The following is a 22,235-nucleotide window of genomic DNA, read 5'->3' as shown; positions in this document are numbered from 1 at the left end:
ACATCAAAATCTGAAAGTTTAGGAAAAAAGGAAATAATTTGGTAAGATGAGGATTTGCCTGCCTCAGAACAAAATCACATGCTTTAAAGTGACACTTGGAGCCAACACGAGCCCTGAGAAGACCCAGTTTCCCTGTTTCTCACCCCAGTTTCTAACTGCCTCCCCAACCTGTTTCCACAGAGGTCAGAGCGTCTGGCTGCAGCTGGATCACAGAGTCCTGGACCATGACTTGCCCAAGAAACCAGGCCCAGCAACTTTGTACTTTGCTGTTAGGTGAGTAATTGTTTCCACAAAGAAAACATTACCACTTGGGTTTATTATTTATCACCAGGGTTTTTTGTTTAAAAGAACTGATTACGGATTTGATAAAGGAAATAAATGTCAAAGTGATATACTATTTTTAGAGGGAGATTATGTCCTGGACAAGTCCTGTTCTCTTTTGTATTTAAGTACAAAATAAAGTGCTTTGGAACCTACTTCTTTTTAAACTGTTACTAGGACATTGTTCCTAGGTTTGTGTTTGGTTTTCTTTGTTTAAAACCCCGTATGTTAAATATCTTCTTTGCCTGGCTTATCTTTAGTAGTGCTAAATTTTAATACAGTTTGTTTAAACTTTTTTCTTTTCGTGTTTACTTAAGGGTTGTCTGTACTTGAAAGGGATTGCTGATGGCTTCTTTGCTCGTGCAGCTTAAGCCAGTCCCCAGGAGAGAATAAAATCCCTGGCAAAGTGATGATTTTGGCCAATGTAATTGCATTACTCTAGGGCTTTTGCTGGCAAAGCTCTGCTGGTTAAGGGCCTGAAAAAAACACTCATGTCCTACGAGACAGAGCTGTGCTGGCAGAAAAGACCAAGCATCATATTCTTAATATTGTTGGAGTTTTTGTTTTCCTTGCAGTCTGAGGAAAATGAGAGCAGACTGACCTCATTTGCTTTTCATATCTCAGTAAATTTATGCCTTGTGTGCTTAATTATTTGAAGCACTTCCAAGGCAGAGCCTCTTGTGTAGTTGGGTCGCCTCGCCATGTCCTCTGCTCCCTGGTCATTGAGGGAACGGTTCAAACAAGTGGCACTTTGTTTCGGCTGAATATGTGCTTATTTGTGATGGAGTTCAGAGCTTCTCTTCCCTTCCCCACTTTTAAAAGAAATCTAAAAATCCATTTTAAAAGGGATGATAGGTTCTTCAGCATATTAGCTGTGTTTGAGGACCTGGGAGACTAAAACCTCTAGCTGCCTGAGAAAGCTGTGATGGCAATCATAAAACTTGAGCGTTTCTTTGGTTGGGGTTAATGCTGGTGGCTTGTGATGTTCGGTTTGGCCCTCTCTGTTGCAAGGTGGTCATCTCCAGGGTGGGGTGTGCGGAAACATGGGCAAGAGTTAATGTGTGAGGGGTGGGCTTGGAAAAGATCGATTTCTAGAAGCTAGTTTTAAAGCCTGACTACTGTGGGGTTGTGAGATCCAAAACAAGCACTTAGGAGCCAAGGAGGTGGGCAGTGAATGGGGAGCAGAGCAGGAGGAGGATGATGATGATGCAGAAATAATTGGCAATATAAAAACTGTCTGATCTGTAGAAAATAGATATTCCAGCAGAAAAGCCACTTAAACCTGCAGCTCTCTACTTCGTTACAACTTTCTGGATAAGTAAGCGATTCTAGGCCTTTGCTCCATGGTGTATGCCTTGGGTGGTTAGTTCACTTACCTCATGTGAACTCCTCTGCCTTGTGACAGCCTATTCCTTAATCAAACCCCCAGGAGAGCAGCACAAATACACGGCTGTGGCTGTGCGTGCCCATGGCTGGAATGGAAAAGCATAGCTGGGAATGGGGCGAGTGGCACGGCGGGGACGGGCAGAGAGCCCCAGCGCCTGGCTCTCAATCCCCTGGGCTGGATCGTCTCCAGCCGCACGTGGTGTGACAGCGGTGGCCCTGCTGCAGGGATAGGGGGTCCCTGGGGCTAGGCGAGCCCTCTGAGTGTTTGCAGCGGGTTCAGCCACAAATGCCATAACTACTGCTTCAGTGTGACTTTGGTTTGAGATACAATTAGAACGAGGCAGGGCACTGAGCTGCTCTTGTCATAACAAGTGGCAAATGTGCAACAGCATCAGTTCTTAGTGTCTTTCAGTGCTGCACTGGACAGTTTCCAGTAGTCATACTGGAAATGGGCTGGGATCACCAGATATCTAGTTGTGACCTCCTTTTCTTGATAACTCCTTGGCCCTGAGCTTTTGCTGTTCAGTAATGAAAAAGATGATAATCCTTTCAGATTTTAATTATTCTTCTTCAGATGGCCTAAACTCAATCCAGTCACATAAGTTTTCATATGGTACACACAGCTGGTGAAGGGCTCTTTAATGCAGATTTAGGACTTGATAAAAGCGTCATTCTAGTTTCAAGGATGCCGACAACATCAGAAATAAAAGCAGAACATACACTTTATGGTGTTCCCAAATATGCCTGGTGTTCCCTGTGCATCTTTGTCGCCGGGACTCCACCCTGGAGAGGACCACCTTGCAACAGAGAGGGCCAAACCGAACATCACAAGCCACCAGCATTAACCCCAACCAAAGAAACACTCAAGTTTTATGATTGCCATCACAGCTTTCTCAGGCAGCTAGAGGTTTTAGCCTCCCAGGTCCTCAAACACAGCTAATATGCTGAAGAATATGCCATTTGTAGTGCGGCAATAAGAGCATACAGCTTGTTGCGTGGAAGGAACAGAGCGCACGAACCTGGCTGGGGCAGGGGTAACGCTCCCCAGTGCTCTGCCTAACTCCATGGACCCTGCAGTCTCCTGTTCTGTGCCAGCAGTGACTGGGAGCTCCCTCTGTTCAGAGCCAGGGGTACTCTCCTGCTTCTGAAGGATGTCAGCCAGGTCTGGCTCTTAGTTGAAAGGAATTGCAAATGAGGTCATTAGTTGAGGACAGTTGCCTTTGTGGTGCGGAGGAGGAGGAAGGCCTTAGCAGGCTGAGGAAGGAGCATGGCTGCGAAGGGCTGGTCTGGCAGCAGGTAGGGGAAGGATGAAGAGTGAGGCTCCTGCCCTCTGATGCTCTGCCTTTCTGGAGAGAAACACACAAGCGCATGTAAACTGAAGTTTAGTAAAGCTGCTGGGAGAGGAAAAAAAAAATATCCAGTGTGATCAAGAAAGGGTGGAAGTACCTGTGGCTCCTACAGTTCTCAGTGGAGGGTGAGTCATGGAAATATCAAATAGCCTTTCAAATGTCTGGGGCAGCCTGCTGAGCTTGCGTCTGCCCCTTGGGCGGGCTGCATGCCTGTAAAATGGGTAAATTACCTCCTTATCCTGCAGAGGCTTTCTGAGGAGTGCTTTAAAATTAATTTGATGGAACATGCTGCAGGAATGCGAAATATTAAAACAATTACTGTTTAATGTATTGCCTCCACTTACAGCATAAATACTGCATATGTTCCTAACAAGTGCAGCAGGTGCTAGATTTACTGCTTCCTAATATGTGCTCCGTGCTTCTGCTGTGGACTTAGTCCAGTATCTTGCAAATCACCTACACCAAGAAATCAGTGGCCGGAGCTTGAGACTGTGAGGAGCCTTAGGAGCACCATGGGGGCTGCAGGAGGCATCGGTCTAGCTCCGATAAACATCGTGGGCTGCGTGCCCTGTGTTGGCCATTCAGCCCTCCTGCTATTAAAAGAAAGACACTGAGAAGCCCTGGTGTGGTTTGCTGGGACAGTGGTGTTGGTGGTCCAAGTCTTTGCTTGGCTGGAAAAAATGCACTTTCTGTCTAGTATTGGATGGGAGAGTCTGGACCCAATTCATTTATCCTCCATAAGGAGCTGAAGAACAAGTATCCTGCTTTCAGATCCAGCTAAAGGAGGATTGACAGGACCATGTTCGCACAAATTTGTCTCTCTTTAAACTGACTTGGCAGTTCCACACTCCTCAAATTATAGACGTGTTTTCTCCACAACATTTAATGCATCTCAGAGCTGTTTGGTTTGATGCCCCGAGTGACTCAGAGAAGCGCACAGACAGGTTGCGTGTGATTTTCTGCAGGGTGCCCGTGGCATACGTGATGTTTGGTGTAGCTCTGTAACATACTGGGACCCATCTGCCAACCTTGACCAGGTCAGAGTAACCAGTGATGGGATTGCTTCAGTTTGTGCGTGCCTCTGATGCACCCGTGACCCTGGGAAGCAGAAGCCAGGGAAGGGGAGGAAGGCGACGAGCACTGTACAGAGTGGTGTCTGTAAGGCTGAGCCAGTTTGCAGCCCTTCCATGTAAAAAGCTGGGTTTGGGGCTCCCGTTGCTACTAGGATGTGCCTGATGGGATGGAGCTGATCCCAAAGTGTTCCTCACGTAGTCTTTTTTTGCTTGTCCCTGTTTGCTAGGAGCAAAGTTAATGGGTCTCAGCGTGTGGCTGCTCTTTTCTCCTGGGGAAGAGGAGGTCATGCAGGGCTGCTGCCAGCTTCTCTCCTCCAGCAAAGTGTCAGGCCAGCTTCCCAATCTGCGTTGGCATTAATTACTTTTTCCACTTTAGCTTTTCCACTGCGCTTTAGGCTTTATTTGCATAGGCAGGATGGGCTTTGCGCCTTTGGTGTTTGACAGGGTTTTCAAATGAGATGAAGTGTCATCAGATATCTACGATCTATTGAACAAGGAATGTGTTGTTCCCCATGTGCTGCTGGCCGGTGATTTGCTACTTGTTCTCTCCTAATAGGCAGGAAATTAAGTGCAGTAGCTCATAGTTCCTCCGTGCCATTTTATTGCTAGAGAACAAAACGTTGAGGAAATAAAATTATTTGGGAGGAAGATGAAACCTATTCAAGAAAGTAACAATTCTTTTTTTTATTATTATTTTCAGGTTCTACATCGAAAGTATTTCCTTTCTCAAGGACAAAACCACAGTAGAGCTGTTCTTTCTGAATGCTAAGTCCTGTGTACACCAGGTAAGGCTCTGTCCTTCGGAGCTCCTTGATGTCCATCCCCCTTTTATTGCTCCTCCACCACCTACATAGTCCTGCAAAATTGCTAAGAGTTGCATCTGATTTCTAGATCTTATTGAAGTGTTAAGATCTCAGCGTGCTTATTCTACTCTTTCACTTAAATGATGATACCACTGGCAAATGGGTAAGGATGATGATGGTTTCCTGGTGCTGTTTCTGCAGCCCCGCTGTGTGTTCACCACGCTAGGATAAGCCTTAAGTACTCAAAAGCTTTTAAGTTGTTTGAAATCTGGGTTGTAACTTTGCAGGCAGGCTCTGTCTCAGTGGTGTACCCTTCTATACACTGCTTAGTGAACACTCAAGGCGAGTATCTCTTTACTAATCTCGAGTCAAATTTGTCTCAAGACAAATTTTCTCCATGAGGAAGGTCCTGTGCTGTGAACTTGCTTCTTGTTTCCCTGATTTCCTGCCTTCATTCAGTGTAGTAGTAAAGTAATAAATTCTATAAAATAGCATTAAAAGCTAGATATTAAAATACTTTCTGCATTTACTCTCTGCTTAAGAAGATTCCACTGTTTTCTTAAAAAATGTCTAGATTGGTAAAAATATATATTTTACCAATTTACTTCATGATATGGTGGCCAAAATCTCAAAAAAAAATAAGGTTGATCTGCTGCAGATACATCTTGGTCTGAAAAAAGTGGTGTGGCAGCTGCTTGTGCCATGCCCCTAATAACGGGTGGTACGGTAGCAGCTGCAGTTCAGTGAACTCCACTCTAGCAATGCTGATGTTTCTGGGATTTTCCAGTTAATATCAAACTTGGGCATCTGGGGGGGGTTGGGGTTTTGGTTTTTTGTTTGTTTGTTTTTTTCACTCATGATTCAGTTGGTCTAAGAGGGTCATGCAGTTCTTACAACCTTTTCTTGGAAAACAGTGCTGTATCATGAGCTGCTGGTGGAGCTTGGTATAGCCGGCCAAAGTTTTCACCTTTAATATGCTTCATATTTTACAGGATTCTCATTCAGTATTTGTTATTTTATGGTGGGATTAGAAACCTGACGTGAAAGTGGTTAATGGCAAAGTTGTGACTGTGCTTTGTACAGGAATTGCTTTCTGGAGGAGTGGAGGAAATTGGTGCATTTTTACAACATGCTAAAGTTTTAAAGATGCTTGAGGAACTTGGGGCCTCACTAGTTAAGATGAATAAAAAGCTGATCTCCATTTGACATGTCTGCCACTGTAAGTGAAAGGTCTTGGCAATGCACAGTCATCCTTTTGGGGAAAACTGGAGCAGTTTAGCTAGACAGACAGAACAAATAATTTTGGAACTGGAAAATGGATCTGGTTTTAGGATGGAATGTGGAAATGCCACTGCTATCGAAACAAATGCTGATCAACATAAACACCCAAATGTTTTAATTTGTAGAATCATAGAATCATTTAGGTTGGAAAAGACCTTTGAGATCATTGAGTCTAACCGTTAACCCAGTGCTGCCAAGCTCACTGCTAACCCATGTTCCCAGCTGCCACATCTATATTTCTTTTAAACACCCCCCGGGTGGTGACTCACCACCTCCCCGGGCAGCCTGTTCCAGTGCTTGACCACCCTTTCCATGAAGAATTTTTTCCTGATACCCAACTTAAGCCTCCCCTGGCACCACCTGAGGCCATTTTCCCTTGTCCTGTGGCTTGTCTGGGCGAAGACGCAACCCCCACCCGCACCCCCCAGCCTACCCCCCTTTCAGGCATCTGCAGAGAGCGATCAGCCCCCCCAGCCCCTCCTCTCCAGGCTGACCCCCCCCCAGCTCCCCCCACCCCCCCTCAGCCTTGTGCCCCAGCCCCTGCCCGGCTCTGGACACGCTCCAGCCCCTCAGGGTCTGGCTGGGGCTGAGGGGCCCAAACCTGAGCCCCGGCTCCGAGGGGCGGCCGCACCAGCGCCCAGCGCAGGGGGACGGGCGCTGCCCTCTCCTGCTGGCCACGCTGCTTCGGACACCAGCCAGGTGCCGCTGGCCGCCTTGGCCACCCGGGCACACTGCCGGCTCACGGTCAGCCGGCCGCCCACCAGCTCCCCCAGGCCCTTTTCCACCAGACAGGTCTGCGTCTGCACAAAGCAAAGAAGAGAAGCATAAAGCTGCCCTGACTGATCATAGACATGCATGTCATCAAACCAATAAGGAATCATCTCTGGCTGGATAAATATTATTATTCAAGCAACATAACTTCATATTACCGGACTGAAGTGCTGATAGCATGTGAAGTGTTGATGATGCACAGAGTGCCACAATAAGCAGACTGTGCATCACCCGTTTGAGTTCAGGGCTTCAGGACCCGGGGGAGGCTTGAAGGAAGGCTGGCTCGGATTTTCCTCCCATGGCTTTGCGAGGTCTGTGCTCTAAATGGTAGCAACCCAATGTGCCGGCTTCCCTGTTCCTGCAAGCAAAACTGCCAGAAGTGGAGAAGGTTTCCTGTCGCGTCCAGTTTCTGTGGGCAGTGGAGGGATGAGGAGCATCGCTTCCTCCTGAGAGAAGGATCTCTGCGAGCAGCACCGGGTGATACAGCACGTAACAAAATCAAGAGGCCCTGCTCTGCCTGCAGCACTCTGTGCTGGGCAGCTTTGCAGCCCTGCTTCGGCAGAAGCCACTTCATTTACTTTCAAGATACATTTGGCTTTTAACATTCAATTGAAGTATTTAAAAAATATTTTATCCTGCTTGGTAAACTAATTGTTGGTCTCTAGGTTTCAAGTAGTGCATGAAGGGCATGCAAGACCAGTTCTCATACTTAAGCTCACGGGATGTGGACAAGAGGATGCACAAAGGCACCTGGTATGTGCTCACACAGCATGTCCGCTCCCGCCGTGCTGCCAGGCTCTGTTGTGCTGCGGGGAAGGAGGCACAGGCTGCAGGATGAGTGCGGTCAGCTTCTGCATATGAGCAGTTCCCCAGTTCTGGTGAAGCAAGTGAAGGCTGATGCTCATTGATGACAGCCAGGAATGTTCCCTGGCATTTCTCAGTCATTAATCCAGCTCTGGGAGATCAGACCTGTCTCAGTTTAGCTTTTCTTTTTCTTTTTTCTTTTTTTAAATGCCTTTCTACTTTCTTTTTCTTGCTGTGTTCATGGAGCAAGGAAACCCCAGCATCTTAAAGCAGCAGCCTGCCCCCAGCCCACACCCCTCAATGCACAGGGTGTGCCAGAGAGTGCCTTGCTGGGGCAGTATCCTAACCTGGATCTTTTCATGAAGCTTCTTCTCTGTGTGGGCCAGGAATGTGGCTCAGAGGACAAATGCTGCAATACCTGGCGTGTGGGAAGACTTGCATGGATAAGATTGCTTAAAAGCCAGCCATGTTTTTTTGCTTTCATAAAGCTGTTTCCAAGGTTTTCACAGCACCTTGTTCCCCAGAGAGCACAGTGTGTGAAAAGCCCATACCCAGGGTGGTGCAAAGGCCTGATGCTTGGAGGAGTTTGTGTGTGTGCTCTTTTGACATTCCTAAGCACTGACACGTGTTGACAGCCCAGCAGTTTGTAGGTACTCGTGCTTATATGGCTTGTGTGCTTTAAATGAGAATGATGCTTCCCTGAGCAGAGGGTGAGACAGTGATCTTGCTCTGCATGCGAGATGGTGCATGTCGGGGCTCCCGCCAGCACGTAGGATGCATCACGAGAGCCAACTGAAGGCTTGGGTGAATACAGCCAGTGCGTTGGCAAAGAGTCATGCCATTCCCTCCTCTGGAGGGGATTTATTTGTTACTTAAGAGGTTCAGAGGCTGCATCAGGAATGGTTTTTACAGTATTCTCCGAGGGATCTGTGGGCTATCTTATGTGTGAAATCCTGGAAGTGGCTCTATCTAATCAAAGAGAAAGGTGTATCTCTGATGGAGTTTGCTATCTCTGAGTTTAGGCTGGAGCTGCTGGGCAGTGTGTGTTGGCTGTCTTGCCCCAGATGACTCGAGAGAGGCTTTGCTCCCAGCCGAATAAAAGTTCAGAATAAATAATATAGCATATTAAATACTTTTATTAATTATAATCTTTCTTTTGTAATATATTATATGAACAGTATATAGTGGAATAAACACCTGCATAACCGTTCTGAAAATGGTTCACCTCACCCTGAAAAGGGTGAGGGCTGGCTTGGTGCTCTGTAGTGCATAGCCCTGCTGGTTTTGCTCACCTTTCAACTGCATGTTCCTTCCTGCAAATCTCTCTGCTCCTTTCTGTAAATCACCACTTTTTGCTGCTAGGGGTTGGAGGAATCTGGGGCTTGTGCATTTTTCAATTTCTGTAGACATTTTGGCAAGGCAGGGACACAAGAGAGATAGTAAAATCACTGCTGCCAAAAATGCATTTCTTTCTACTTCCCACCCACTCCCCTATCTCCATGCACTTCTATACAGCCAAAGCTCCTTTGTGCCTCTGCGGCCTTTACTGCCTCTCACCACAGTTGTGCATCCCCTATGACCTGTGCTGTTCTCTGCACAGCCCCCTCTCTACCTTGCCCTCAATCCCTACAAGCAGCTAGGGAGCTGGGAGAGACCTCTTTATCCAAAGCACAACAGGACTGAGACCTCATTTTTACTTTTGTGAATCGTGTTTTAGCAGTGTTGCAATTCTGCATCGGAAGCAAAGGGTCACTGAGCACTGAGTGCAGGGCATCCATGGCTGCTCCTTTCTACCTCACCCCTATCTTAACCCACTACCCCATCAGCACCACCATCTTCCTTCTGCACAGTGCACCTTGACCAGTGCTTTATATGCCTGAAGAATAAACTTCCTCTGCTGGATGTGCCAACATGACCCACGCAGCATTTCCTGGCCTTGCCCTCCCCACACCTCCTTGCATGTGAACTGAACGCAACATTTGCTGCCGCGCTTGTAAAAGCACCCGGTGTTTCCTCACCGCTGGTGTGTTTATAAACCTTGACTGCCAGCCAATATAACAAATGCTGCCAGTCCTCTTGCCCTACCCTCCTTTCATGTCAAGCTGCCTATTTTTTTATTCCTGGTCTGATGCTGCTGTCCCCAGGCCCTCTCAGCCCTATGTGGTCCAGCCAGCTGCCTGGCTGCTGCTCTCCAACATCCCTGCTCTTTGGGTTGGAGCTTGGAGAAGCCGTATCTGCTGCCAGGAACAGCCTGGGCCACCAAGCAGGAGGTGGGAGCTGGCAAAACTTAGATCTCCAGGTCTGTGGAAGGGCCTCCCAGTGACTTAGTTAAAAGCTCGTTTATCCATGTGTGTTTTGGGAGGATGCAAAGGCTAGAAGGATGCTTTGTGTATGGCTGGGCTCTGTTTCCTTATGTACCTCTCTTTCAAGGTTTTGAGAACTGCTGCATGAAAACCCTCAGTGGTGACAACTTCAGTTTAAAAGCTTTTTCTCCTGTCATTGAGTTCTAAGAAGCCGGCTTTAGATTTATAGCTATCTCTGAAATCTACTGTACAGCTGGAATTTAAACTAGTGAAAGCCTAGCACTTGGTTTCAGGTGAAATGGGCATCTCTGAGCTGGTGTGTTTGCACAGCGATAGGGGAGCTGTGTAACATGTTCAGCGTGCTACCGCACAGCCCGTGACCGTAGCTGGGATACTTTTAAGGCAGTGGGTCGGAACTGGTCACGCATATGTTGATGATAAATTTGGAAAGATAAATTACTCTTTTTTCTTCTTTCAAAACAGCCAAGTTTGGAAAAATAACACCCTACATGGCTAGCAAAGCACTGTCAAGTTTATTATGCATTAGAGCTAACCTCCATATAGTTCTGCAGCCATACAGTTGACTCTTTGCCAGTTCTTAAAATATGTTCTGTAAACTCAGATCTTGGTCAAGTTGGCTGTGTTCCCCTTTTCCCCTCTCTATTTGAGCGTTGGGGGGTTGGTTTATTTAATTTCCCGTTTGTTTCAAGGGCTTATAAGAGTTGCTTTTAAAAAAGCAAAAGAAAAAAGTTAAAGGAAGTAGAAGTTTTCAGAGGAGTCTGTACCACGATAGCTTCGTGAACAGCGATGCTTGTAAGCACTTGGCAGCTTGAAGACCAGTGCTCACCAAGAAGAGCTGTTGAAACAGACCCCTGGTGCGAGCATAAAGTCTGGCTGGCTTCCAGCTTGTGGAGAGCAAAGTAGTCATATATCAGAGAGCTCTCGAAAGTTTTATAACAGATATTTCCTAATTCTCCCCCATCTCAAGGGAGAGGGGAGCGTTCCCATGCAGCCTTGTAACACAGTGTAATGTGCTCCTAGCCAAGGCTGTTAAAATGTGCTGTGTCCATTGCCTGTGTTAGCTGTTCTGCTCACAAAGATGAAAGATGGTCCACGTAAAGCCCTGGAGGAGGATCAGCGAGACCCGTTGGCCTTTTGCACCTTCAGGGCTGTTATCTTCCATGAGTGTTGGCAGTCACCTCCATGAACCAAACCCCCTAGCAGCATGTCAACAGATGAGAAGGATGGAGCACGGTTGTGCCTGTGACCAAAATGTGAGAGGAGGAGGCAGGATGCCCATGCTGATGTAAGCCGGCAGGTCTCCTTGAGGCCCTCCTACTTTTTACCCCATGAACGTCCCACGGGGCTGCACTGGTGGCTTGAGGGGGACTTGGCCATGCTGTGGGCATAGTCAAGGAGCTCCACTAAGCGCCTCCAAGAGTGGTTGAGGTTGGTCCAAGGCTGCCTGCTGTAAAGGGAGGGGGTGCCCTGGGGACCTCTTGGGCTCTTGTTAGGGGAGGTGTATGTTGTCCTAGCTGGGCTTGGCCCATTACATATGAAGATTCAGTTGGTTTGCAGCCAGAGTTTCATGCCTTGCATCTCCTGATGTAGTTATCTCCTCGGTCTAACTACCAGTGTTAATTGTGAGGGAGTTTTGCACTCTGATCTCCTAGCCATAGGGTAAAAATGCTGCAACAGCTCAGCCTGGTCTGTTGTTGGTGTGTGTTGGGTATCTCACCATGGTGCTGGGGTAGGAAAGCAAAAGGCTGTGATTACAAGCCTAATGATGCTTGTCATATAGCCTGGCTTGCAAACAGGGAAGTCTTTATGTCCTTCCTCCATTCTCTGCTTTTACTCTTGTATTAATGTAACAACAACAACAACAAAAAGGCAGCACCTTGTGCTCCTGTTGCACTGAACTGTGTAGGCAAGTCTCAGAGTAGCTGCTGCTGTCCCTGGAGTTTCATCGAAGTGTTGGCTGAGGCACAAAATGCAAACAAGGGAGATGGATGAGAGTGGCTGGCAGAGGCAGCAAAATAAAGGGTGTGACAGAGAAACCTGAAGCTGTTGCTCACCACGAGGCACTACCAGCTTTTTTTTGGCTGGGTGGCCCTGAGCTGCTGAGGTGGGAAGCAGCAGGTCCTGCCAGGAGGGAGCTATGGTGGCCGCTGCCCACGCACTGAGCTGCGTTCAGTCTCAGGCTGCACTCCCATGTTGGGTAGGAAGGGCTCGGTGGATGAAATTAAAGACATCTTGGGCCATCTCAACGCTGTGAAGCAGCTGTGAGGCCACCTGAGCCATCCAGGCTGCGGTCCCCCATGGGGTATATGCAGCACGAGTAGAAAATTGAAGTGCTTTTTTGACGAGGGTCAGAAGGACCAGCCTTTAATTCGCTTCTGTATTCTGCATCTCCTGTTGGCTTAGTGCTTTGCTTTACCTCCCTAGTGTGTTGGAGGCAGATGCTTGCTTTGCTGTGCTTTTTCTCAGCTCAGAGTTTCTGCCCTTAGGAAACTGGCCTTAGCTGAGATGCTCAGCCAAGTCTGGATCTTCCGATGCAGAAGGGAATGGGATGGGGTGCCTGGTGTATTGCAGGGCAGCGTGAACAGCACCAGGATTGAGATATAGAAGCAAATGCCCGCAATCAGGACGGGTGCTTTAAAGTTGGAGGGTTACTTGTTTGCTGCCGTTGTTTGTCTCCTCGGTGTAATTACCCGGCAGAGCCACACCGACAGAGCCAATTGCTGAATTTGTCTGACCTAGTTCCTCCTGCGCTGCTCAACTTGTGCCGGGTCTGTGGCCAACAGCCCCTCCCGAGCTCAGCCCGCCTTGCTGCAGCCTCTGCTGCCAAAGGCGACTTAAATGCTGCAAAGCTGTGAAGCTTTGTGCTGCAGGGTCCTGCCTTCACATCCCCTGGCCATCAGGACGCATCGCAGGGGTACGGGATCCCTTGTGGAAAATTGCAGCGGTGCTGGGTAAGGGCACAGGCGCTGGCATCGCTTTGTTCACTTGTGCTGGGCTCACACCCAGCTAATTGCCTCCCTCGGCTTCAACAGCTTGTTGTAGGCATTTGGGTCCTTTCTTTCCCTCTGATTGCATCCTTCTTTCTCTCAGCTTTTTGTAATCACAGGTAATTATTCAATATTGTGGCTGTCTTGAGGCTATTTGATCGTAGTGTGTGTATTTGGGGGTGTCTTTGTTTAATACAAATTCTTGAAGGGGTTGGTTTGAGGGAAGAGATGTGTTGGTATCTCAAGTCTCAAATCTTCAGGTGAAACATTGCTCAGTCTTTAACCTCTGGAGGTTACATGTGGTTTGAACAAACCATATCCACTTTCATTTCTTGCTCTGGCTCTAAAAAATTAAAGGTGACAGTTCCTGGCTGTTGCTTTTTTTTTTTTTTTGGATCTGCTTTAATCTGAGTTTACAGTCTAAAGATTTGCTTAGCACAGTTAACGCTCATCTGACTATCGTCATTCTTGATCTGTGTTTTCATCAGATTCCAGACTTGTATCTCTATGACAGTAAATTCTAGTGTTGTTGCTGTGTCTGATGAGGGTTCACTGCTCTGTTCATGACTGGGCTTGTGATTTTTATCACAGAAGTCCATGTTTGTGCAGCAAAAGACTTGAGCTCTTATCTGAATCGGGGGCAAAGTCTGTGTCCATGGGCACTGAAGGCAGGAGTTGGTCTTCACTAGCTGCTGAGATAGCAACCTATTCCTGCTCTGCAGTAATTGCCACCCCATTTGGACATCTGCTACAAGCTTTTATTTTTCTGATGTTTGTCAGTGTGACAAAAGCCACCATTTGAATCTGCTGGACCAAATGCAGTGTTTTGATAAACCAGTGGCCTGTCAGAGAGCTGCAGAAGGGGCTGAATCTGTCTTGCTGGTTAAAATGACTGGTCCGTGCACAAACTCTAATTGAAAAATATCAGTTTCATCCCCTCCCTGGAGCTGCAGCCACTAGTCTTTTAAACTTATTTACATCTAAAATGTAGAAGACTCAAATTCCATTATCTGAATTACATCCATCTACTTAACCTCGCGCTAGTGACCTTGCTCCCACTTGGGATAGGTCTAGGAAAACCTTCCATCTTCAGCTATGAGAGCGCTCACTGCCCTGGTTCCCAGAACCCCCCCGCCTGCTCGCTGAAGTCTCTGCTTAAATTACGCTGGCAACTGCAGGCATTGCAAATTAATCTTCTTGCAGCCATTTTCCCCCTCTATTTTTGAAATTTGACCTTGCTGTTAAAGCAGTGCTAAAACAGACATCCCTGTCCGCCAGCCTTAGGGCTGAAGGATGGTCATAAAATCCAAAGTATTGCCTGAGTAGGGAGAGCCATGGCTCGGCACTCCGGAGTGATGTGTATTGCTGCATGGATCTGTGTCAAGCCAAGGGCTGCCCAAACTCCTTGACAGCCCAGGGCAGGGCTGGATTGCATTATAGCAATGGCCAACTGGGGAACCAGGTGGCAAATAATTTTATACTATGATGGAAAATAATTCCAGGCTCAGGCTCCAAGAGACTTGTCACTTGTATAGCATTAGTCTGTTAGGCAAAGGCTGAGCTGGGCTTTAGGATCCCTTTCTTCAAATCCTTGCTCTGCTACTCAGCTACTGCATGACCTCAGGGCAGTCCTTTGGTCTCCCTGCATCTCATTTCTTTGCTTTTGGGCCCCTTTAAAGGGTAGGCAGTTCTTTCTCTGATGGCTCTTTGGGGGGGTGTTTTTTGGTGCAGAGCCTCCCTCAGAATGGCCCCAGTCTCCTGCCACTGTTATTGTATAATGTGTATAAATAATATTATCACGGTATGTGATAGTAATTAGGGCTGGTCCACCCTGACCTGAGGCTTGCAACAGCTGGAGAGCTGTGATGGCAGCCCTGCACCTGCGGTGTCCTGTTTGTCCCCTTTGCTCCGGTCAAGACGCCTTCAGCACCTTGTTTGAGAGAAGTCAGGTCAGGGAGAATCTCCTTACCCGTTTGCTCCTCAATACAGCTTCGAAGCGAATGCATTTGAAATGGAAGACATTGGCACAGCAAAACCCTTGCTGTGAAAGCAAAGACTGAAACTTTGTTGCCTGAGGAAGGCAGTCCCCTTTCAGCATGTTTGGTTTCCAAAAACCCTCCATGCAGTGGTGTGTGCGATCACTTTTAATGTTTGTGGCAATGCCATAGCAGCCTAGTAAAGTAACCGGAGTTTCTTAACACTCATTTTTTAGCAACAAGTAAATAAACACAGAAGGGCAGCCTTGTAATTGCTATTGCTAATTAGTTAATGGTTGTGAGGTGCTTTGAAGATGAAAAGTGAAGAGGTACTTGGTTATTAAGTTCCAAACATCCCTGTAATGCCAACAGCAGCTATTGCTATGGGTCAGCAGAGACTTGCTGGCTGCAGTAGCTCACAGAGTGCTGCAAAGTTTTTCTTGGGGCCAGCAGCAAAGAGACGAGGGCCTTTGGACAGTTAAATCTTGATAACTTTTCTGGTACTGGTTCTGCCTTGGGGTGGGGAATGGTCTTGATGAGCTTTAAGGTCCCTTCTGCCCCTGTTTTCCCTGATTTTGTGGTCCAAGGACAGCTTTGCTGACTAGAGCCTGTCTTTCCTGCTGAGCAGGGGTTCCTTGCAGTGGCACTTTCTCACGCTTGGGTTCCCCGCCTGCCTGTGCAGGAGAGCATGGTGCTGGGATGACCTGATCTCCCGTAATCCTGCTGTCACAGTTGGACTCAGAGGCTGTTTGAGCAGATGCAATTTAGGCTTAAAAAAAGGCAGCTCAGATGCATGACAAAGACTAACCTGATACAGACCTGGAAGTAACAAAGTGCCTTAAAGTTGCACCTATGTGAAGAGTTTCTGGGCTGCAATCCTTGCCCTTTTTCTTAAGCATCAACATGAAAGAGATCTGAAGGAAGGATGAACTCAAAGCTTTTTTTGTTTTTCCCCTCCTAACTTGTGATGTGCCTCTCCTCTTCTAATAAAATATGTCTGGGAATGCTTTGGAGGCTACTTCTGCATAGCTGTTGCCACACCTGTTGGGAAGGGGAAATTCCTCTTGGTCTGCCGCTGCAGAGCAGCCTGGGGGAGTGCTGCTGCTGCCGGAACGTTTTATTGACAAAGCTGGCAAAAAACCTTCCTTTCCAAGAAAATTGAATTATTTGTTTGTTCACTTTTGAATTTAGTCTCTGTGGGCCAGACCTGCAGCTGTGGTAAATTAGCTCAGCTCCAGATGTGCTCTATATATTTTGAGATGTCATTTCCCTGTATCTGTATGTAATTCTGTAGATCTTCCTGCTGCCCTGGTTTTGGCACTATTTCAGCCAAAGTTTCCAAACTTTGTCTGCTTTGTCCCCTCATTCAGCTGACAGGTCTTGGGGACAGAGGATGTGTTGGGATCTTAGAGGCAGGAGACAGGCATCATGTCCACCACCTTCACTTGCAAAAGGTCAATAAGAGAAAAAATAATCTCTGTATTCATGTGCTGGCTCATGGGCTCGGTTTTGTCCTTTATACACAGTTTGCAAGATGCAGTAGGTATAAGGGGTAGCTTTGATAACCCAAGAGCCCAAGTGTAACTGCATCTTCTACTCTTCCAGTGTTACTGCTGGTCCCAGTATAGAACCAATACCAGGTTTTTTTTGCTGGTAAGAAGCTAACTTTGAAAGATTGCGCTTAAGCTCGCAAGCAGGGGAAAAAAAAAGGATTTTTGTGTAGTTTCAATGTTTTGACGTTTATCAGCTGGACACCTCTGAGGCCAGCGTGGGCATAGCGCTGCTGGGACAGGACAGGTTTTGCAGTGGTGTCAAGGCGTGGGGCTCCATGTGGTTTTTCTGGGTGCAGCACCACAGCTCTGAGGTACTTGCGAGCCCTGGAGCCTGCAAGATCCGGACTGCACGGGCGAAGGGAGCTGAGTTATGCTATCCTTGTGACTGATAAGCACTACTTATCTAGCATCAGGGGTGTGCGTACCACCTCGCAGCAAAGAACCCAGATCCCTGCCCTGAGGAGCTGGTGCGCTTCAAGCCGTAAAAATACCCTTCTCCCACCCAGCCCTGCCTCCCTGCCCCACGGCAAGTGCGTCGTGTGTTTGCGGGGTGCAGGATCAGGCCCCGAGGAGGCACGCACAGCCAGATGCGGTACCGTCCAGTGCAGTGCAATAACCAGCAGCTTTGCAAAGCAAACAGCGAGGGCGAGAGAGGCGCTGGGGGGAGGAGGAGAGGCGCTGCCATGCTGACAGCGGGTGGGGGGGGGCAGCCCAGGGGCCGCGGGGAGGGGCTCCAGCCCTGCGGGGGCGGGACGCACCGTGTCTGAGCGGTGCGGAACGCCGCGGGGCGGTGCGGAGCGCTGCGGGCACGGCTCATGCTCTGCTCTTTCCCTGCACAGGGGCAGATCGAGGTGGACAGCGAGACCGTCTTCAAGTTGGCAGCCCTGGTTCTGCAGGTAAGTGCCTGGTCCGGCTGCCGGGGACCCGCTGGGTGCTGCGCCCCCCGCACAACCAGCCCGCTGCAGCATCCCTCGGGCGGGGGGGATGGAAAGCTGGGAAACCTGGGGAGGGGGCTCGCCTTATAGGTGAGAGGGGGAAAAAGTTACGTGCAAAGCTTGAAATTGAAAAAGGGAGGGAAAGAGGAAGAACTCATCAAGGGAAGGCATTTATTTGGGTAGGCTTCCATCCACTTGTCACCTGTTCTAATTTAAATACTTTCGGGAGATCTGGGAAGAAACAAGTACAATATTGTAGCTAAATTTACTGTTATGCCTGTGAGTCTTAGAGCATACGTTTTTGATATGTCTGTTATGTTGAAATATGCCATGTCAGTTTTTCCTTTATCAAGTTTTGTTGTACTCAAGAGTTAAACGCTTATTTTAATTTTTTTAAACAAAAATACAGATTTTGATATTAACGTTAAAACAAGGGGGTTATTTACTGCTTTTTAAGAAATAAAATTTGACCTTTAAACCACCAGGATTTTTCCTTGTTGCACTGTTGGTGACAAAATGTCACCAACACTGACACTACAGCAAAGCTGCAGTGGCTCAAGCTGCCCCAACTGTTTTCATCTCAAGCGAGCGGCATTCGCTCAGCTACCGACCCCCCTGCAAAGCCAGCCTGTCCCTGGCCACGGCCAGCTGGAGAGAGCGCTGTATTTTGCTGCTTGTACAGTAAAAGTGATAACGGATTTGCAATATGAATTTCATCCCTGTTTTGGTTGCTGTTTTACTTTACGGTGTAGTTGGATTATCTGTAGCTGGAAGTGTAAAGGGCCAAGTTCTGTGCCTGCTTGCAGGCAGCCTCCGTGCTCTGCGCCGAGTGTAACTGGGGTCAGGATGCGGCTGCAGAGCTGTGGGAGTGGGGAAGTGAACAATGCTGGGAAAAGCGAGGACTTTTGAAGAGATCATGTTTTAATTCTGTCACTGTTTTTCAATTGTAGGAAGCTAAAGGGGACTATTCCAGGTAATAACATTTTTCCTTTCTAATACTGGTGTGCTTGATGGATGTGTTTTTCTGTGTTGGCATTGTATTGCAAACAATCAAAAATGGGGGTAAAGTCCAGCGGCCAGCAGTGGCTGAAGAAAGTGAAATGCGCTGCTGGGCTGGATAACATCTGAGTCTGCAGGGTGAGTAATCCCTTTTGTGAGCAGGCTCTGAGTCAAAACGCTTTTTCAGGCTGTCCTGCTTTGCTCCCCTCCCCGAACGCGGGTGCCGAAGCGGAATGGCGAGGAAGTTCCCCCTCTTTCCTACCCCAGAAAGGCTGTGCTTTGCACTGTGGCTTGTGCCCGTGCGGGCAGCCCTGCCCGTAGCGCCGCAGCACGTGCAGGGACGTGGAGCCCGTCAGCTGCCGGTGCCGGAGGTCAATGAGCCGCTTGCTTCGGCAGCTGCCCCTCGGAGCCTCTCCCTGCCCGTGCCTGACCCCACAGTTGTGTTGTAGCTGGTGTGCAACCCGGTTGCTGAGCTTTAGCTGTCCAAAGCTGTATCATCAGCTTGGGCTTGCCCTTGGAGATGGCTTTCTACCACACACTGGTTATGCTAACTGACTGCGGGGAGGGGGTGGGGTCGCACCCCGACCTGTTAGAGCCAGGGGAAAAGACCTTCTATTAGGAACAGCTCACTAAGCAAATAAAAAATCAGAGGGTTGGCTCTGGTCAGGTTAATGTTTGACTACTTGCTGAGTTTCCATATGGGAAGAGAGGTGTGTTTTGTGCTTTAGCTACAATGGCTTTCAAGAACCATGCTTTGAAACGGCTCGGTGAAGAGCTATCTGCCCAAACACGGGGAGCAAGTCACATCTGACTGCCAAAGTGACGTGACTCTCTTTTCCTTCAGTGTGCAGTTGTCAAGTGAGTGCCAGTCCTCCTGCCTGAGACCCTTTCTTCTCTAGGTGCCAGTCCTTCTCCGCTGATGGACATGCTCTGTGAAGTCCATCACAACCTCCTCCTTTTTGTTGGCATGCTGTCATGCCTGCAGGGAGGAAAAGATGTCCTTGTGAATGAGATCAACCGGATGGGCTGGCTACAGAGACAATTTCTGTTTGTGTTCACATGTAGACCTGCTTTGTGACCCACAGTATATTGCTTATAGCTGCAGCATGCTGTATTTTTCTCCAGAAAAACTGCTCATCTTGCCTGATCTCACAGGGACACCCTATGATGCCCCAAGCTTAACTCAGTTTAGGCACAGATCACCAGACAACTGCTGTTCACTTACAACAACAAACTTGTTAAGCTGTAGCAGCTGGTGGCACATGCTGTCAATTCTCAAGAAAAGGGGTTAAGGTTAAAAACTCTCTTTGTGGTGAAAACCTCCCTTACGCGGCTTAAACTTAACACTGACTCCTTATCATTTGCCATAAATAGGTTTGTAAGCATTGCTTCACATGCCCAAGATCTGGGTCTGTGGTTATTTTCCGTGCCTTTGCGGACACATTGCAAGGAGTGGATTGCCCATGGTTACCTTCAGAAGTATTTAAAGAAAACTGGAGGCAGGAATACTCTGCCCACAAGTGTGATTTTCAAGCGTAGCTCTTCCCCTAACAGTTGCATGAAAATAGCCGCAGCAATTGTTTCCTCTGTTAAACAAAACATATGTTATGCCTCCGTAGCAAATGAGCACAGCCAGCTGTCCCAGGGCTAGCGAGCACACCAGGAGTGAAGGAATTTCATTTTATGCATCACAAGTGGTCCTTTGGGCTACTGCTGATAAAGCACTAGCTTAATTACCAGCATATCTTAACAAAGATACTGCAGGACTGGCCTCCCCTGCCACGCTTGCTGTGATAGAAGGCACAGGTTCTTGCAGCAGTGCCACTTGTGCGCGTGGTCGCCTCCGTTTGCTGTGGCCGGGGTTGGTGCATGCGTTGTTCGCTGTTGTCTGGCCATTCCGCCTTGAATCACTTTTCGGAATGTGGCTCTTGCACCATTTCTGCTTACGTGAGTTCCTTTTTTGTTTTATATCGGATTAGTGCGGAGTGAATGCAGGTAAATACAGGAATTGCCTGAAGTCCTAGAGATTAGCTTTCTGGAAGTGAAAAAATGGGCCAGTCCGGACAACGCTGGTGATCTCTGCTTGGCTGATTTTTCACACATCCCACAGGGAGCTTTTCCATGGGGACACGTCCAGTAGTGGGGTCACAGTGTGGCATGCCCACTGGCTTTAACTGGGAACAGGCAGGTCGGTATCAGGGTCCAAACACTTCAAACTCCTGCGGCTCTGCAGTAACCCCTTTCCCAATCCGCTGCTCAAATTCTCAGATAAAGTCTTGATGGCAGAGAGCAGCAATCTCCTGAGAAACACCCTCCCCTGTGCCATGCTGAGTGGGTGAGCACATTCTTTTGAAATCTGTTTATTTTCAGTGAGCAAACCTCATGCATGGGCAATCGGAGAAAGTAAAACCTTTTGATTTCTGCACCACAAAGGTCACTCTGGAGGGACTTCACACCAGCAGCACGAAAATATCAGGGTCTTTGGGGTTTGGCTCTTGCAGGTGGTTTACAGTAGGACCCTGGGGTCCTGAGCTGGGCTGTTAAGAGAAGAGTATGCACCTTATCGTTTGGAGAGAGGCTTTATGCAAGGTAAACCACCCAAGTCCTGCTTTGAGAGGACCCTGGCTTTTAAGACATCTTGATAAAACTGAAGTATGTGCTTCAGAATTGTACCCACAGCATATCCATTGCACATGTGCCTGGTCTGGACAGCTCTGGTTTCCCAAAGGCAGTCTGAAATGACTGTGGACTGCAGGAGGAATGATTAATGAAGGTGGTGGTGGATCATGGTTGGTATAGCTCACCGCACGCCCGGTTTCTTTTCCTGTTTACTGAACTGGCAATCCCAGGCAAAGTAATTACCCCCTGTATGTGATGAAGAACACGTTGCAGGGGCACTTGGGGCAGCATTCCTTTGCCCCTTGCATGGGACAGTGTTGGGGCTGCCATGGGCAGAGCAGTTCCTCCCGAGAGTCTTGCAGCTCTGGTGTTCCTGGCAAGCCTGGGATGCTCCAAGTCTGTGGCTCTCGTGCCCAGTGCTTGCACAGGAAGGCAGTTTTGCTCGAGAGGAGGGATGTAACGCTTTGCTCATGTTTGTTTTTCACAACTCGTGTATGGCTTCTAGCTGGCTGCTTCTCTGTTTAAATGAATTCCCATCAGTTCTTCTCTAGCTCCTGTAATAAGATCCTCAAGCAAAGTATTAGTCATTAAAAGCAGTTTTGAAACTCTGCATTAGTTAATTGTGCTCCTCTGCTTGTATTTGCAAATGAAACAGAAAAAGCTGCAAGCCTGGTTTTACAAAATCATGATTTTTAAACTATGCAAGAGTTCTAGAAGGAGAAATTGATTCAAGTTGCAGCTTCTGGCATGGCTCAATTTTTTTGGGAAAAAGGTCCATATTCTATCAATTTTTGAAATTTTATTTAAATTTTAAAGAAAGCTAATCTCTTGGCAGGCAAGCGAAACAATAGATCAGTCTGGTAATTATTCATTGTGTAAATATGCAACATAGAGTTCCTGCCTCCTTGGGAAACAAATGATTTAGCTGTATTTAGTTTACAGACGAAGTATCTGCCCTCGAATATGCTGTACAATAACAGTATATAGTATCATTTTTCTTTGTGGTTTGATGAAAGAGACAGTTTATAACTGAGACTTCCTAAATACTGTCCTT

The 22,235-nt window shown here is 47.8% G+C and overlaps 1 protein-coding gene across 6 annotated transcripts in view; it reads left to right on the top strand.

Moving 5' to 3' along the window:
* FRMD4B (FERM domain containing 4B) overlaps positions 1-22,235 on the top strand; it is a 139,889-nt gene that overhangs the window by 77,076 nt on the left and 40,578 nt on the right. For all 6 annotated transcript variants that reach the window (XM_080385326.1, XM_080385325.1, XM_080385323.1 and 3 more), the window contains 4 exons: positions 181-273; positions 4,830-4,914; positions 17,468-17,524; positions 18,514-18,536. In XM_080385326.1, coding sequence (XP_080241452.1) covers positions 181-273; positions 4,830-4,914; positions 17,468-17,524; positions 18,514-18,536 — 258 coding nt within the window. The remainder of the gene's footprint in view (positions 1-180; positions 274-4,829; positions 4,915-17,467; positions 17,525-18,513; positions 18,537-22,235) is intronic.

The sequence above is a fragment of the Falco punctatus genome (assembly GCF_963210335.1).
Source record: "Falco punctatus genome assembly, chromosome: 4".
Taxonomy (NCBI): domain Eukaryota; kingdom Metazoa; phylum Chordata; class Aves; order Falconiformes; family Falconidae; genus Falco; species Falco punctatus.
This window is presented reverse-complemented; position numbering and strand designations above follow the sequence as displayed.